Below are 17811 nucleotides of genomic sequence, written 5' to 3'. Positions count from 1 at the left end.
TGCTGCGTGCTGCGTGAGACTGCTGCGTGAGACTGCTGCGTGAGACTGCTGCGTGCTGCGTGAGACTGCTGCGTGAGACTGCTGCGTGCTGCGTGAGACTGCTGCGGGGATCGCTGGGGCGGTCTGAATCGACGGCTCGATTCAGACCGCCCCGGCGATTCCGTCTCCACGGCGACCGAGTCAACGGCGCGGCCCGGAGGATGCAAACAACAACGGCGCGAACAACACTCACAACACTAAACATCAACACTGACAACACTCACAACACTAAACAACAACACTCACAACACTCACAACACTCACAACACTCACAACACTAAACATCAACACTCACAACACTAAACAACAACACTCACAACACTCACAACACTAAACATCAACACTCACAACACTCACAACACTAAACATCAACACTCACAACACTCACAACACTAAACAACAACACTCACAACACTAAACAACAACACTCACAACACTAAACATCAACACTCACAACACTAAACATCAACACTCACAACACTAAACATCAACACTCACAACACTAAACATCAACACTCACAACAACACTCACAACACTAAACATCAACACTCACAACAACACTCACAACATTAAACATCAACACTCACAACAACACAGACATTAACAAAACTCACATTAGCACCACTAACAACAACATTAACAACGCAAACATTAAAATCAAGAATATTAACAACACGAACACAAGACATTAACAGCACTCACAACACAGACATTAGCAACACTAACAGCAACAAAGCAGCCATTAACAGCACGGACAACAACACCACGAACGTCAACAACAACAACACCACGAACGTCAACAACAACAACACCACGAACGTCAACAACAACAACACCACGGACACAACACGGACATGACGTCACGGCTGGCGGAGGAGATGGCGCTGAGCCAACAGCACGAGGAGATGTAAGGGTCAACGTGACCATCGTGACCTCATACTCACTGCCGTGACCTCACCTTGACCCCCCCGTGACCTCACCCCCACCACCTCACCATCGTCACCTCACCCCCATGACACCACCACCACCCCCTTGACCTCATACTCACTCCCGTGACCTCATCTTGACCCCCCCGTAACCTCACCCCCCCAACCTCGTGACTTCACTCCCCACCCCGTGACCTCACCATCACCCCCCCCCACCTCACCCTTACCTCGTGACCTCCCCCTTACCCCTGACCTCATCCTCACGCCCCGTGACCTCACCCCGCCGTGACCCCCCCCCCCCCCCCGCGTGACCAGCCTGGCGCGCCGGGCGGTGGCGCTGAGGGCCGCGGGGCGCCTCTGCGACTCGCGCGCCGAGGGCCTCCCCCGCGCCCTCGAGGCGGCAGAGGCGGCGGCGGCCAAGAGGTGCGCCATGCTGCAGGTGGGACGCGCTCGTGCCAGGCTGGGTGCACCTTGAGGCGACGTGAAGTGTGGAAGGATCTGGCTGCTGGCAGGAGGTCACGGGACAGGCCCAGGTGCCGTGGGTTGATCGAGATGACTGGCAGATGCCGCACCTGTGCTAACTCGCTGTGCTTTAGCCACACGGCGCTCTGCTCGTTGTTGTGAGCGGCACTCCTCTGACCTCCGTTGATCCTGAATGGCAACTGCCTCCAATCGACCAGTAGCCTCCTTCACGAGCCTCCCTCCACAGAGGCCGCTCTTGACACCGCTGGTACCGGTGTTTGACAAGTCCACTCAGCTCCACGTCCTCCTGTACCACAACACTCCATCTCTTCTCTAGTCCGTGCCGCGCCCGTTTCGCCCCCTCGATCCGGCCGAGCAGCAGCTGCTTGGGGATCCGGCCGCTGGGCGTGGGCGACATGACCCAGCCTCCTCGCTTGCAAGGAGCTCATCGATCTCATCGATGGGACCGTGTCCAGATCTCTCACAAAGCTGCGAGCTGCTCACACAATCCAGTCTGGTTAAATCCGGGATGGATGGTAGGCAGGCGAGCCTGATTGTTGAGAAACGGCACGGGTGTTACTTTAAAGGGCTCCACGTTTCACAAATAATAATGGACGAAATAACCGTGGCCGAGAAGCCCCGGGGGAGGTTCGTATGGAGCGACAGGCCAGATAATGAGCAGGTAACGAGCAGGTAACGAGCAGGTAACGAACACGCAGCGTGACGTCACCGACGAGACCTCCGCCGCTGAGCGTGGCCACAAGCACCCTGCCCAGGTACAAAGAGCTCTCTCCACTCTCCCCACCACTCTCCCCACCACTGCCCCGTCACTCGGGGGGAGTGGAGGCGCGAGTGTTTTATGACATAGAACAGCTCGGTAGGTCGGCACTTCTTTGTTGTGGTGGAGCCCCCCCCCCCCTCCACGTGTTTGTAGCACGCGCTCCAGGCTCAGCGGTGTAGTCTCCTCCACCTTGCCCCGTGTTCTCCGAGTTGAAGGGTTTCCCCTCTCCCAAGACCTCAGAAATGCTCAGCAAACCTATTTCTGGAGATCGTATGGAATCACACCATTCTTTCTCTGAAGAATGGCAATAGGTGTGGTGCTGCAAGTTACCTTGTTGATGGCATTAAGAGTGATTTGTGGATGTGCTCCTAAAGCTACACACATATACCGCTAGACACAGCGACACCGCACACACATAGCCAGACACAGCTACACCACACACACAGCTACACCACACACACACACAGCTACACCACACACACAGCTACACCACACACACAGCTACACCACACACACAGCCACACACAGCTACACCACACACACAGCTACACCACACACACAGCTACACCACACATACCGCCAGACACAGCTACACACACACACAGCCAGACACAACTACACCACACACACAGCCAGACACAGCTACACCACACACACAGCTACACCACACATACCGCCAGACACAGCTACACACACACACACAGCCAGACACAGCTACACCACACACACAGCTACACCACACACACAGCTACACCACACATACCGCCAGACACAGCTACACCACACACACAGCTACACCACAAACACAGCTACACCACACACACACATACCGCCAGACACAGCTACACACACAAACAGCCAGACACAGCTCCACCACACACACTGCCAGACACAATCGGTCACTGCCCGCGTGTCCTTTAGGCTGTGGACGCAGCAGAGCATCGTCTGAAGACGCGCATTGACGCATCGTCCCGCGCAGACATCCTCACCCAGCAGGTGAGCAAGTGTGAGTGAGGAGGGGTCCTGCAGGTGAGGGGGGGGGTCCTGCAGGTGAGGGTGAGGTGAGGTCCTGCAGGTGAGGGTGAGGAGGGGTCCTGTAGGTGAGGGTGAGGTCCTGCAGGTGAGGGTGAGGTGAGGAGGGGTCCTGCAGGTGAGGGTGAGTCCTGTAGGTGAGGGTGAGGTGAGCAGGGGTCCTGCAGGTGAGGGTGAGGTGAGGAGGGGTCCTGCAGGTGAGGGTGAGGTGAGGAGGGGTCCTGCAGGTGAGGGTGAGGAGGGGTCCTGTAGGTGAGGGTGAGGTGAGGTCCTGCAGGTGAGGGTGAGGTGAGGAGGGGTCCTGTAGGTGAGGGTGAGGTGAGGTCCTGCAGGTGAGGGTGAGGTGAGGAGGGGTCCTGCAGGTGAGGGTGAGGTGAGGTCCTGCAGGTGAGGGTGAGGTGAGGAGGGGTCCTGCAGGTGAGGGTGAGGTGAGGAGGGGTCCTGCAGGTGAGGGTGAGGTGAGGTCCTGCAGGTGAGGGTGAGGTGAGGAGGGGTCCTGCAGGTGAGGGTGAGGAGCACTGCGGGTAATGGTGAGCCCGTGGCGCAATTTACCCGCGTGACACTTACCTCTGTCCGACTGTGAAATGTTCCCTCGAGTTTGTTTATTGGTCGTGGACATGGCCGCGTGATTGGCATCTCAGAGCTGTGTGTGTGCTCACATTCGGCCGCGGCATTGGATTGGCTTTACTCGATGTGCCGTGGACTTGCTTCGATGCCTCCATTGAATGTTCAGAGTTCACAGCGGCTCAGTGCTGTGTGGGCCATGGTCTGATGGGTGCTGTCCCTTGCTGGCCGCCACTTTGACATTTTCGTCCTGTGCTCAGCAACTGTGTTAACGCAAAAATCTACGTACGTACTTGTGTGTGCACGTGTGTGCGCGTGTGTGTACATGTGTGTGTGTACGTGTGTGTGCACGTGTGTGTGTGTTCCAGTACACAGGGGAGCGGTAGTGTGTTGGTTCGTGCACCGCGCCACGAACCTGGCGACCCGAGTTACATTCCCACTCACAGCCATCATCGGTGACAAATATCTGACCCGGTCCCGAGCCTCCCCTAGGTCAACTCAGCCTTAACCGAGTACCTAGTGTGTAAACATCAGCACTGGGGAGACGAAGATGGTCGGGCGTGGTGATTGGCCACTAACCCCCGTCGCGGTGCTGTGCCGGCCTTAACAGGTGCTTGCTGACAGCACTTGCCCCAACAGCACGTTAGAGGCTATATGGGGGGTCTTTGTCTGTGTCGCAGTGCAGGTACTGGGCGTCGGTGGAGCGCCTCCTGCCGGACTGGGAAGGCGTCCTGCACAGCCCCGACGAGGCCTCCACTCGGGCCGAGGGCGATGCCCCCACCGCCCCACAGGGCAACGCTTGACCCCCCCACCAACTACAACAATAAACAAAAACACTTCGTGTACATTTGGCATTCGCGACATTCTGATAGCACGAAGGCGATCCACAAGCACGTCGTGTTCCACAGACGAATAGTTTGCGCTCGGCATCAGCGACGTGTGATTTTCCCCAATGAAATCATTTGCAGGTAAATCGGTAAATAAACGTGACATTTTACTTCCAACTGAGTACTCTGGATAGTATCCACAGGCCGTCAGTTAGATCTCCCAGCGTGGCAGTCGAAACTGTGATCACGTTTCTCAACTCACACCCCGCCGCCTCTGTTCCAGCCAGCAGCTTAAACAGCGACCCCACTGCGGGTGGTGGCTCGGCAGGCAGGTCACGCTTGGTGGGGTCACGTGTGGACGATCCCCATCTCCCTCTTCCAAGATGTCCTGCCAAGTGTGGACAAGTCGGCCAGATGCCGTCAAGGGGAGACCTCGAGTGCCGCTTCTGGTGGCAGCCCCCTGCACGAGCGAGCAATGCAGTCACAGCGTGCAAGCGGTCGCAGGGCCTGGCGGTCTTCACCGTTCACTCTTGTGGGAGGAAGACCATTTGCCCCCCCCCCACCTCGAGCTGGGTGTGCCACTCGCTTGCGCCCTATGCCCTCCCCCCAACTTTCACACGGTCGCAGCACTGACCACCAAGCCGCCAGGTGTGATGAAATAGAATGTTCCTTTATTGTGAACATGTTTAAACACGCTCATAAATATGGCTAGATTATGAAGATGCTTAATTACAAACTGGAAAAAAGTTATAGCGAGTTTCGTCGATAATAAAAAAGAAAGAACGTGAACGTTGACACGACGCGGGCGACACGGGCCGGGCATTCACAGGAGTGGAATGGAGTTGGTTTACGTTTTGATTATTGCACGAGAAAACACGAGACCACCCTGCCCCTAGGTCCCACCACCGCCCCCCCAACCCACAAAACCCCCTGTCCCTGGGTTCTGGTAACCCCTGATTAACCCCTCGCCCTGTCCCAGAACCCACAAATCCCTCCCTGATTGCCCAGGACCTCTGGGTGTATGAGAGAGCGGTTTTCTTTTGCGAGCGACCGAGTGGTTCATGTGAACACCGCTGCAATCACCAAGCGGGAGGCTCCAGGCCAGCGCCTCCTCCCCCCCCCGCCTCCCAGAGGCACTTCTTCTTGAGTTTCCCTTTGTTCCTGGTCACGTGCAGAGTGAGCTCAATTTGTTAACGAGCCCAGAGAAGCCGACACAAGAGGCCTACTGCGGCTGCACAAGGCAGCAGAGTGAGCGATTCCCTCCTCCCAGCCCCAGCGATTTGTTCAGGTAGGCAACCTCAGCTCACGCATCTTGGCACGTATGCATGGCAGTGTGTGCGAGCGTGTTGGGTGGTGCGTTTGTTGGCACAGTGGGAGCACGGGTGGTGCATCTATCAGTCATCGCAGTCAACCCGTGACATCTGGGTCTGTCCTGTGACCTGTGGGTGAAACCCTCACATTTTACGTGGTCTCCCAACCTATAGGGTATGTGTAGCAACGTGTGTGTGGGTATAGCTCATGGTGTGTGCAACAATGTGTGTGTGTGTATGATGTGTGTGTATATATCAAGAAATTGTATCACGGTGTGTGCACCCGTCTGTGTATCAGGGTGTGTGTATGTATCATAGGCAGCTCCTAACTGTCCCGGTGCACACACCACCAGCTGCCTGGTTCCTCATGGCCACTTGTGTTTGTCCACTAACAGTGGCTTATTTTGTAAACGTGAAACAACTGTGTGGACTCGATTTTGTTTCGAGACTGAACAAAATAGCATGAATAAAAAAAATAATCTTCACCCCTTTATGGCACCATGCTGTACAACACACCCACGACGGAGGGCGATTCAGCAGCTGAGAGTCGAGTTATTTCCAACGGACTCATTGTTTGCCTCCTATCGCTGACCATGAGGCCACGAGAGGCCACTCGAGTCCATGGTTGAGCTGTCTGAAGTTGGCAAAACGCATCTCTGACATTCGCGAGTTCTTGCTCCGCGGCCGCAGCTTTCTCATTTGCCCATCTCTGGCGGTCGTCCCCAGATCTGGTTCTTACATTGCCTTCTCAGTTGCTTGTAGTGTTGGTCAGACCCTGCATGCCGTGCTTTGCATTTCTCGTCAATTAGGCTCCATGCGTCGTCACTGATCCACTCTCTTTTTTGATATTGCTACGCATTCCAAGGCAGGTCTTGGGCGGCATTGTTGACTGAGTCTCGAAGCTGGTCCCAGTCTGTCAGCCATTCGTTTTGGAGGGCTAACAATTGGTTGTTAATGGCGACTATGAATTGCTGTTTGAATGCCGGGTCTTTAAAGTTTTTTGATGTTGTAGCGGGAAGACGGAGACAATAATCCTACCGGATAATCGTTTCAGTCCGATACCGATAGTTTTAATAACTGGGCCGATCCGTGTTGAACTCCATGCTCCAGTAAACCGTGCAAAAGTTTGCAAAGCTTTCCACCTGGAGTTGATGAGTATATATATATGGTCGATTTCTTTCTGTGCGGCTGCTGGACAATGGTGCGGCGCTGCAACCAAGAACCACATTTTCGAAGCCCATTTCCTGCACAGAAATACAGGTGCCTTTCTGAGTTATCATTGGAGATGCCGCTGCCATGTGGGCCGATCACGTTCCGGAGTCCGTCTCCGAAGCACGTGATGAGCTCCCGTGGTTTTGTGACGTTTCGCGACTGTTCCAGAGACTTGTAGAAGTGGTCTTTGATGTTGTCGGGTGCTTTTTTCGTTGGTGTATATGCCACGGCAATGGACAAATCGCCTAGATTGTGCCTGAATCTAGCAACCTACTTCAAAATCCCCCTCCCTAATGGACCTGGTCCACAGCTCTCACAGACACAGGTCTCATTCTCCCTGGGCCAGGGTCCCTGTCCCCCGGAATCTGATTTCCCATTGACCGAGTCCCGCTGGTCCCAGGACCTATTCGTAACTGTCCTGGTCTCGGGTACTATCAGCCCTGGTCTGAAGTCTCATCTATATTTACACCTGGCCCTGGTTACAACACCTTTTGGCCCTAGGTCTCATCTCCCCTGGACTCGGCCCCCCTGGGCTCTGGTCCCTGGTCACCAGATCCCTCTTGCTGCTCTTCAGGTCGCCCCAGCAGACCCTGAGGCCGCCCCCCCCCCGCCCTGTGCCCCCCCCTCCTTTCCCAATCAAACGAGCGACTCGGTGCTCTCGGCGCCGTCCGCCTCTTCCCCCGCGCCTGCCGAGCCATTGCGCTCGCTCGCCATGCCGCCGTCCTCCCGCGTGCCGATCAGGCTCAGCGCCGCGCGATACACAAAGTGGTATTGTTCCTGTGGGGGGTGGGGGGCGGGGGGTGGGGGGCACAAGGCGAGCGAGGGGTGGAAGGGGAGGAGGGAGACGGAGCGAGAGACCGAGTGAGAGGCCGGAGAGATCCGACTCGCCGCTCGTGCCGGCGCCAGCCTCCACGCTGCCCACACTTCACCGTGAAGGGGATTAACGCGGTGAAGGTGACGCGGTGAAGGTGACGCGCTGTGATCGCGGTCGCGTTGACGCGCGCCGCTTCATCCTCGCGGCGGTTTTACGACGAAGCCAATTCCAAGGATGGGAGGGTGGGGGAGGGTGGGATTTGCATGTATTAGTCACTCAAATGGCACACAATGCCGCCGACATTCTTAACATCCCGAGCGTGAAGACTGGGGAAAGAAGATAGGGAGAGAAGAAACACATGAAAGACATGAAAGAGAGAAAACATTAATGACGTCACGGATGCAACAGCTAATGACAACGACAAAGACAAATATCCCCCGTGGAGCCTTAACACTGTTGGGGAAAGTGCTGTTGCGGAGCACCTATTTATTCAAGGTCGGCACGGAACACAAGGGGGTGGGTGGCCAGCATAACGCCCCGCCGCCTTTGTCTCTCTCGTGGCGAAGTTTGCACACCGCGCCAGGTACTCCATTGAGCCCGAGTCGACCGAGGGGCGGGGGAGGCGTGAGCCCTCGCGCCGGCACTCACGATGTCGGTGAAGACGCCGGGCCGCATCAGGTTCACCATCTTGCAGACCTGGAACACGTCCACGGCTTCCTGCTCCTCCAGCTGGTGCAGCAACGTCGTGAGCGCGCAGAACGTGCCGGCCGACACGCCGCCAAATCTGCACGCACGCAGGCAGGCGCCAGGCGGCAGGCGCCAGGCACTTGTCACAGGGGCAAAGCTTTCTGAGCGTCACCGTACCCCAAGTTGTGATGCTGCCACCGCCGCACCTCATCGCTACCAACGGCAGATCCCGCAGCTGCTGTAGGGTCTAAGGGTTTGGGGTGTGGGAGATGAGTGTGGGGGAGCGGTGTATTACATGAGGGGCTATGGGTTAGGGTAAGAGGGTTAAGTGTGGGGCTAAGGGGGGGGGGGGTTCAGTGTGGGGGGGGGGGGGTGGCGGTCGGCTCACTCGTCGTGCAGGATGGTGGGGCCGTCGCGCGTCGCCGCCTCCTCGCGGATCACGTTGATAATCTCGAAGGCGTTGCTCAGGGGCCCCTCCGTGTCTGGCCACCGTGGGCACTGGTAGTGCCGCACCTCCAGCACGTAGTCGTCCTGCAAACACCGTGGCGCACACACACACACCTCGTCACACAAAGACAAAGCATGTATGCGCGTGCGTGCGTGTGTACATGCGTGCGTGTGTGTGCGGGCACGCGCGTACGTGTGTGTGTGTACGTGCCTGTGTGGCCTCCAGAATGAAGTCGTGGATCACGAGCTGCTCCTCGTTAGCCAGGCACAGCCGGTCCTCGTTAATCAGCGTCACCGTGAAGTCATCGCAGTTCATGGCTTCCTCACGGCCCGGCCAGTACACACTCTCATCCTCCGCCTGACACACGCACAAATACACACAAAGACCCCCCCCCCCCACACCGGAGAGCCTTTCAACAGGTTGTTTAGGCAAGTGCTGTTGGCGAGCACCTGTGAAGGCTGGCACGGTACACGAGGGGGTGGGTGACCAACACCACGAGTGGCCTCCTTTGTCTCTCCAGTGCCGATGTTTACACACCGCACCAGGTACTCATTTATGAGGCTGAGTCTACCTAGGGGAGGCCCAGGAACGGTCCAGATAATCGTCAGCAGTGCTGACCGTGAGCGGGAATCGAACTCGGGTCGCCAGGGTTTGTAGCACAGCGTGCTGACCGCTGCACCACCGCTCCCCACACGCACACCAACACCCTCCATTCGCCACCAAGCGAAGGTGACGTCACACACACACATGGTCACGCACCAGGCCCTGCCCGTCGGGCAGCATGACGATGATCTGCGCGTTGTGGTCCCAGATCATCCTCCAGAAGTCTCGCGTTGTGTGCGGCAGAGGGTGCTGCGTCACGATGAACTCGTTGCTGCGGTAATAGCCCTGCGGACGCACACACAGCGCATGCACAGCACACGCATACAGCGAACACACACACACAACATGCAAAGGGGCAGCGGTGACGGGAAAGAAGTGACGGGCGAGCGATGATGATGGAGACGCGATGGCCGTGCGGTACCGTGGTGTCAATGTCGGCGACGCGTACCGTGATGTAGGAGGCGTTGATGTAGTCGGTGCCCTCCAGTCCGGACAGCGACGAGAGGCCGACTCGCGATCGCTCCACTGTGGGGCGCAGACACAACAGCCGGGACACGTCAGCGACACAACTACGATGTCAGCGACACAACTACGACGTCAGCGACACAATTGCGACGATAGCGACGAGAGTGACGACGGCGTGCAGACCCTGCCCAGCGCATCGCACCTGGCACGATGGAGGAGTTGCGGTTCTTCTCCTTGTTGCAGTGTTTGGTGGCGCTGAAGAATTCCGACTGCCGCACAGAGCACTGCGTCACAAGCTGCAGGAACATGGTGGGGGGGGCGAAGCAGGGGGGAGGCGGGTGCACGGTGAGCGAGGTGTCTGCCGGTCCCGACCACGAGTGCGATGGCACGATGCCGTCCACTCGCCGGGAGGGGGCCGGGCGGCTCGCAAGTCTGAGCGATGAGCCGACGCCGCTGAAATCGCGCGTTTGAACAGAGGCAGCCACCTGCCATTAAACTGGGTTCTCAAATGGAGTGAGCTGACGCTCTCTGCCCAGTCACCATTGACTCACCCAGAGATCTATAGACTCGGATAGACTGAGTTGTGATTAAACTGGCTTTTTCAAGCAGAGTGAGCTGATGCTCTCTGTCGAAATTATGCACTCCCAGAAGTCACGTAGGTAAAAAATATAAAATAAATTAAAATGATATTTTATATTTTTTACCTACGTGACTTAACCGAAAAAAACAAAGAGTATGGATCCTTGCAGTCACGAAAACTTCAAATCTAGAATTTCATGTAGCTGTCGGGATGTGTTAAAAATACTTTTGTTTATGTGGAGGGGCAGGCAGGCAGGCATCCGAAGAAGGATGCGATTGCTTGTTTATTTTGTTGTGTTTATAAAGGTAAACAAAGCAAACGACAAGGTCGGCCAGGATTTCCATGGCGACCGCAGGGGGGGGCACGCACGCGGAACTGCTTCTCAAGGTGGGTGTTCTCGGTCGCCGTGACAACGGGCCGTGTCACGTCGGTTGCCGCGGGTGACAGGATGGAGGTGTAGTAGGCGTGGAGCTGGCCCGGGGCCACCTCCGTCTCGCCCGTCAGCACCGCCTCCAGCAGCGACTCGTGGATAAATGTGTACTGCTCCTGCGGGGGCAGCACGGGGTCAGCAAGAGGGGCAGCGAGAGGGGGCAGCGAGAGGGGCAGCAGGGCAGGGTGGGGGAGGACAGCACAGTGGTGATACAGGGGCCAGTGCAATGGTCGCAAACACAGCCGTGCGGGGTCAGCGGGGTGGGGTAGGTGGCCCCCATGGTCCACGCCGTGTGTGCACGTTTTGAGTGCGTGCGGAGTGGTGGAGCAGCGGTTAGCGCGCTGCGCTACAAATCCAGTGACCCAGGTTCAGTTCCCGCTCTCGGTCAACACTAGTGACGATTATCTGAACCGGTCCTCGGCCTCCAACAGGCTGTTAAGGCTACACGGGGGTCTTTGTCTTTGTGTGCGCGCACGTGCGTGCGCATACCTCTGTCTGCACCAGGTAGTTGCGCTGCGTGCGGATGTGCTTGAGGAACCCCAGCACGTTGACGGTGCCCGAGTCCCGGATCTGCTGCAGCATGGAGTCGAGGACGATGTAGGTCCCCGTGCGGCCAACGCCCGCGCTGCGCCCGCGACACGACGCCTCCGTTACACGAGCTCACGTGACCGACCGTAATGGCGTCGCCTCCCTCGACCTCATCAAATGACCCCTTTTCCCCCACCCCTAACCACGGCCACACCACGATGACCCCTCTCCCCGATGACCAAACCAAGCGAACCCTCGCTCGGGGCGTGCGACTCCTCGCCGCCCGCGATCGCCCGACCTCTCGCCCCGATCGCGCGAACCCTGAACCCCGACCAAACCGCTCGTCGGTCACCGCGGCCCCAACACCGACGGACGGACCGACGAGCTCGTGAACCTGCGTGGGCGGACGCGTCGGCTCATGCCAGAGCAGGCGCCGCCACGGCAGCCGCCGGGGGCACCGTTGGCGCGAGCACCTGCAGTGGACGACGACGGGGCCCATGAGGTCGGTGCGCGTGGCCGAGGACTTGCGGACGAAGGTGAGCACGGGCAGCGCGTAGTCCGGCGTGCCCATGTCGGGCCACTGCGTGTAGTGGAACTGCACCACGAGCCGCTCGTTCTGACGGCCGCGGGCAGAGCTCTTCTGCGACGTGCCCTGTGCCGCACACAGGGAGGTGAGGGGGGGCGGGTGGGCAGGCGGTGGTGGGGGTGCAGGCGGGCGGTGGTGCGGGGTGTGTGATGCACGCGCGCCACGATGCAAACACACGGACGTGTGCGAGGACACGCGCGACCGCACACACGTGCGACAATATACACAAATGTACACGACTGATTCATATCGATTCTTACAGCCCGAGATACGTGCGTGTATTTTGTTAACACGCACTATAACGCATCACCGCAGCGCACCCAATCAAATTACCACCAAGACAGAGATACCCCGTGTAGCCTTTAACAGACTGAACAAGTACAGTTAAGCGAGCACCTATGAAGTCCGGCACGGCACAATAGGGGGTGGGGGCCAGCACCACGCCTGGCCACCTTTAAATTACTTATGGCGACGTTTACACATCGCACCAGGAGAGGCCCAGGACCGGTTCAGAAAGTCGTCACTGGTGTTGGTGGCCGTGAGCGGGAATCGCAGTGAGCCAACCACTGTGCCACCGGTCCCCCGTACCACAGCTCACAACACTCACAACACTCACAGCACGTATTCTACACGGCATCGCCACGCACGCGATCGAAACACGCACGGGAGTGAGACACGGACGAGAGAGAGACACGGACGAGATGGAGACACGGACGGGAGAGAGACATGGATAGAGAGAGAGACACGGATAGAGACACGGACGGGAGAGAGACACGGACGAGAGGGAGACACGGACGAGAGAGAGACACGGGACGCACCTTGCGCAGCTTGGTGTTGCGGATGGTGAAGTGGCGCACAGTGTAGCAGGCGAGCGTGCGGGTGCTCTTGAGCGTTACCAGGATGTTCCCGTACTCCTCGTTGTTCTCCGACGGCCAGTACTGGTCGCACTTGCGCTGCACACGCAGCACACGCAGCACACGCAGCACACGTCACATCGCCGCATCGTCAAGGGTGCGTCGACTTAGGGGAGGCTCAGATATCCATCATCGATGTCGGGCCACCGCTCTCGACAGACACGAGCACACGTGTGTGCACAAAGACAAAGACCCCCCTCCCCGCCTTAATAAACTGTTGGGGAAAGTGCTGTTAGCGAGCACCTATGAAGGCCGGCACGGCACACGAGGGGGTGGGTGGCCAGCACCACGCACGGCCGCCTTTGTCTCCCTAGTGCCGATGTTTACACACTTCAGCAGGTACTCATTTGAGGCCGAGTCGACCTAGGGGAAGCCCATAACCGGTTCAGATAATCGTCACTGGTCTTGGCTGTGAGTGGGAATTGAACTGAGGTCTCTGGGTTCGTAGCGCAGCGGCGCTAACCGCTACACTACGCACGTGTGTGCACGCGCATACGCACGTGTGTACACGCACTTGTACAAACACACACACAAGCACACACATGTACAGACACACGTGTGTACAGACACACACGTGACGCCGGAGTTGTTGTGATGCCGGTCACACAATTTTACTCGTAAAGCAGAGACGCACCCGACCCTTCTCCACGAGATTGGTGATCATCACGATGACGCCCGTGTTCTGCTCCCAGACCATCCTCCAGAAATCGGCAAACGTGGCCTTGAGGGGTCCCTGGGCCGCGATGTAGGCCTTCTGCCGGTTGTAGCCCTGCACGGCGGCACAACGCCGCCACAGAGACAAGAGGGACACCCCCGCCCCGGTGTAGCCAAGCCCGTGGGCCCATGTGGACCGTACATGGCGTCATTGGCAACCCGGTGGTGGTGGTGACATCACCACGGCACTTGTGCCAGGCTAGGTAGCACTTGGAGGCCTTCAGGTGGAGTGTAGCCAGCTCTCGTTGCTGGCAGGTGGTCGCAGATCAGACCCAGGTACCATGGGTAGACCAAATGCAAAGACTGACAGATGCACCACCTGTGCCCTTACTGTGCAAACTCGCGGCATTTTATCCGCCCGGCTCTCCGCTCATTGCGAGCGTCGCTCCTCCGCTGTGGCTGGAGGGTGACTGCCTCCGACTGCCCAGGAGCGTCATTCACGAGCCTCCTCCTCCACAGAGGCCGATCTTGACACTGCCGGTACCGGTCATCGGGCGCTCCCGTTTCCTCCCGCATGTGAGCACTCATTGATTGGCTTAAAATGCCTACGTGTAGAGAGAGATCAGTAGAGCTTGTGCCAGCTCACTGTGTGGCGTCTGCCTTGCCTGCTCATCAGTGGTTCCTCCTGCTGGTGCCTCGGAGTCGTCCTCTCTCTAAGAGAGCGTGCGACACTTACTGAGTGGCGACACTTACTGAGTGGCGACACTTACTGAGTGGCGACACTTACTGAGTGGCGACACTTACTGAGTGGCGACACTTACTGAGTGGCGACACTTACTGAGTGGCGACACTTACTGAGTGGCGACACTTACTGAGTGGCGACACTTACTGAGTGGCGACACTTACAGAGTGGCGACACTTACTGAGTGGCGACACTTACTGAGTGGCGACACTTACAGAGTGGCGACACTTACAGAGTGGCGACACTTACTGAGTGGCGACACTTACTGACAGCGCCGACTTACAAGTTCAAATTATTCTGACACAGGGACCTCATCCTTTCACTCCTCTTGGTTCTCGATGTAAAGCGGAATGATGGACCCCAGCCCTCCAACCCCACAGCCCCCCACCAGAGTGTGCATGTGAAGTCGGTGAACTCTCCTAGCAGCCACAAGCGGTCAAGCCGGGCTTCGTTGGCTCTCCAGGTGAGGTAATGAACTCTCAGCCCCTGACCAAGGTGGTAGTGGCAGTGATGGTGGCAGCAGTGGTGGTGATGGTGGCGGTGATGACGGTGGCGGTGATGATGGTGGCGGTGACAGCAGTGGTGGTGGTGATGGTGGCGCTGACGGCAGTGGTGGTGATGGTGGCGGTGACGGCAGTGGTGGTGGTGATGGTGGCAGTGACGGCAGTGGTGGTGGTGACGGTGGCAGTGCGGTGCTCACGTCAACGTAGTTGGCGTTGATGTAGTCGCTGTGCTTTGAATCCTTTCCCGGGAGCGGACGCAGACGCACGCGGCTGTGGTCGTCTGAGCAATGCGACACGCGCACACAGACACAGAGACGCACCTCCGATTAACACGATCGGCTACGTACGGTTCGAAATAAGTTCAACACGCACACATACAGGGTGTGCCGTGGCGGCCTTCGTAAGGTGCTCGCCGATGGCACTTGCCCCAACGGCCCGCGTGGGCTACGCGGGGGCTCTGTGTCTGTGTGTTTGTGCACACGTGGTGTGGTGCGAGGGGGGGGTGCGGTAGGAGCCGTACAGGCGACGATGTTGACGTAGCGGTTCTTGTGCTTGTTCTCCGGGTGGTTCGAGTGCTCCGCCGTGATTCCCAAGTCCGCCGTGCAGCGCTGCACCTCCTGCGGGGGATGGCCACAACACTAGCCGAATCATTATTGTTGTTCTTGTTACCGCTACGCTTGTTTTACCCGTAAAACCCTCGCCGAGTCTCAAGACTCTTCTTCAGGAGGGTCCTGCCATGTTTGCACAGTAGGGGGACGCTGATGCTGCGTGAACAACAAGTCAGTGATCTGTAGGCGATTTTTCAGCATTGGGATGTTTTGGCCGATACCGATTGGGTTTTTGGCCGATACCGATTGGGCTTTTTTTAGCTATTGGAGTGAGGCGAGGGGGGGGGAGAGGCAATGGGGGCGATCGCTCCCACCTAGAGACCCGGGATATCGGTGTTTTATTATTGATATTTACCGGAGACAAACACATCGACTGTTTATATTATTAATGTGGGCCCCGACTTAAAGCGCGTGACATTCTGGGACGGACACCCGGCTTTTGGGATGGCAACCTGCAGCTCTTTACCGACTGCTTCGTGACGTTTTGTGTGTATGTATGTATGTGTGTATTTGTGTAGGTATGTGTGTATGGGGAGTATGTGTGTGTGTATGTATGTGTGTGTGTATGTGTGTGTGTGTGTATTTGTGTAGGTATGTGTGTATGGGGAGTATGTGTGTGTGTATGTATGTGTGTGTATGTATGTGTGTGTGTATGTATGTGTGTATTTGTGTAGGTATGTGTGTATGGGGAGTATGTGTGTGTGTGTATGTATGTGTGTGTGTATGTATGTGTGTGTGTATGTATGTGTGTGTGTATGTATGTGTGTGTGTATGTGTGTAGGTATGTGTTTATGTATGTGTGTGTGTATTTGTGTATGTATGTGTGTATGGGGAGTATGTATGTGAGTATGTAAGTGTGTATGGGGAGTATGTTAGCACACTGCGCTACAAACCCGGCGACCCGGGTTCGATTCCCGCTCACGACCAACACCAGTGACGATTACCTGAACCGGTCCTGGGCCTCCACTACGAGTACCGTGCCGGCCTTCATAGGTGTTCGCTAACAGCACTTGCCCCAACAGTCTGTTACAGGCTATACAGGGGGTCTTTGTCTTTGTGGATGTATGTGTGTATTCACATGCATTGGCGGCTCTTGAAATATTGAGTTTTGTACCAAATTTGAAATAAAAAGGGTCTGCTTGTTATTTTGGTTGTCGACTCCCTGTTCTCGATCAGCCTCTGACCCCCTGACTCTGTTGACCTGACCTCAAACTCCTGGCTGAAGCTGTGCAGGGCACCCTCGTGCATCTCCCCGACGTGTCGGGCAAAGAGCTTCACTGGCAGCGCCTCGCCGTCCTCTACACACCACACGCACACACACAAAGACAAAGATCCCCCTGATAGCCTCAACAGCCTGCCGGGTCAAGTGCTGTACAGTGAGCACCTGTGAAGGGCGCCACAGTGCAAAGAGGGGGTGGTGGGGACAGCACCACGCCTGGCCGCCTTTGTCTCCCCAGTGCTGATGCTTTAATCGCTATACCATGATGCTGTGTGTTGTCATGTGGAGGAATTGACTACTATAATGAGCCAAGCATGTCTGTGTCCCGCGCGTGACGTCACTCCACATCGGCCAGCCCCCTTCATTAATACTCATGAACAGGTGACGTCCTCCACATGGACCCTCCCCCCCCTCATTAATATTAATTAGCAGCTGACGTCACTCCACATGGGGGGGCGAGGCGCCTCCTCCCCCCTCCTCAGCGTCAACTTACAACCCTCACTACGCAGGCAGAACCCTCACGTCACGCGATCACCGTAACGCTGTTGAGGCATCAAAGTAAAAAGGACGTCATGATGAACAAGGGATTATCACCTTTACGCTTTGGGTCTTTCAGTAAAGTCACGTAGGTATAAAATACAGCAGGCGAACAGTAGCTCGCTGTATCTTTTGACCTGAAGACGATTTCTCGTGTCGCGATCGAAACGTTGTGATTTTTTTTTTCTATCTACGTGACTTTACCGAAAGACCCAAAGAGAATGAATTCCTGCAGTCACGAAAGCTTTAAGTCAGGATTATAACCTTTAAATGAAATAGGTCTGTGTCACCGCGCCCTTACAAATTGCACACGAATTGATGCAATGAATATCACGTCGC

At 56.8% G+C, this 17811-nt stretch overlaps 2 protein-coding genes across 3 annotated transcripts in view; one reads left to right on the top strand and one right to left on the bottom strand.

The window, feature by feature from the left end:
- Positions 1 to 162: 162 nt before the first annotated feature.
- CEP15 (centrosomal protein 15) lies at positions 163 to 4650 on the top strand. The gene is made up of 4 exons (XM_061574120.1): positions 163 to 947; positions 1282 to 1405; positions 3131 to 3205; positions 4486 to 4650. The coding sequence occupies exons 1-4, from the start codon at positions 895 to 897 to the stop codon at positions 4606 to 4608; spliced, it is 375 nt and encodes a 124-aa protein (XP_061430104.1). The 5' UTR covers positions 163 to 894; the 3' UTR covers positions 4609 to 4650.
- A 631-nt stretch (positions 4651 to 5281) lies between these two features.
- Positions 5282 to 17811, bottom strand: part of PTPRG (protein tyrosine phosphatase receptor type G) — a 72199-nt gene continuing 59669 nt past the window's right edge. The window contains exons 17-31 of one of the 2 annotated variants that reach the window (XM_061574062.1): positions 16923 to 17014; positions 15629 to 15725; positions 15306 to 15388; positions 13844 to 13978; positions 13114 to 13248; positions 12183 to 12361; positions 11671 to 11806; positions 11121 to 11297; positions 10374 to 10467; positions 10155 to 10231; positions 9863 to 9991; positions 9314 to 9460; positions 9044 to 9186; positions 8617 to 8752; positions 5282 to 7931 (exon numbers count right to left, since the gene is read on the bottom strand). In XM_061574062.1, the coding sequence (XP_061430046.1) occupies positions 7791 to 7931; positions 8617 to 8752; positions 9044 to 9186; positions 9314 to 9460; positions 9863 to 9991; positions 10155 to 10231; positions 10374 to 10467; positions 11121 to 11297; positions 11671 to 11806; positions 12183 to 12361; positions 13114 to 13248; positions 13844 to 13978; positions 15306 to 15388; positions 15629 to 15725; positions 16923 to 17014 (1901 nt within the window). In that variant the 3' untranslated portion in view covers positions 5282 to 7790. The remainder of the gene's footprint in view (positions 7932 to 8616; positions 8753 to 9043; positions 9187 to 9313; positions 9461 to 9862; positions 9992 to 10154; positions 10232 to 10373; positions 10468 to 11120; positions 11298 to 11670; positions 11807 to 12182; positions 12362 to 13113; positions 13249 to 13843; positions 13979 to 15305; positions 15389 to 15628; positions 15726 to 16922; positions 17015 to 17811) is intronic. The other variant, XM_061574063.1, reaches the window with a different exon arrangement.

Source organism: Lethenteron reissneri, chromosome 54, assembly GCF_015708825.2.
Source record: "Lethenteron reissneri isolate LAM-NWPU_2019-01 chromosome 54, ASM1570882v1, whole genome shotgun sequence".
NCBI lineage: Eukaryota > Metazoa > Chordata > Hyperoartia > Petromyzontiformes > Petromyzontidae > Lethenteron > Lethenteron reissneri.
Note: the sequence above shows the minus strand (reverse complement) of the source record. Positions and strands in the feature narration are given on the sequence as shown.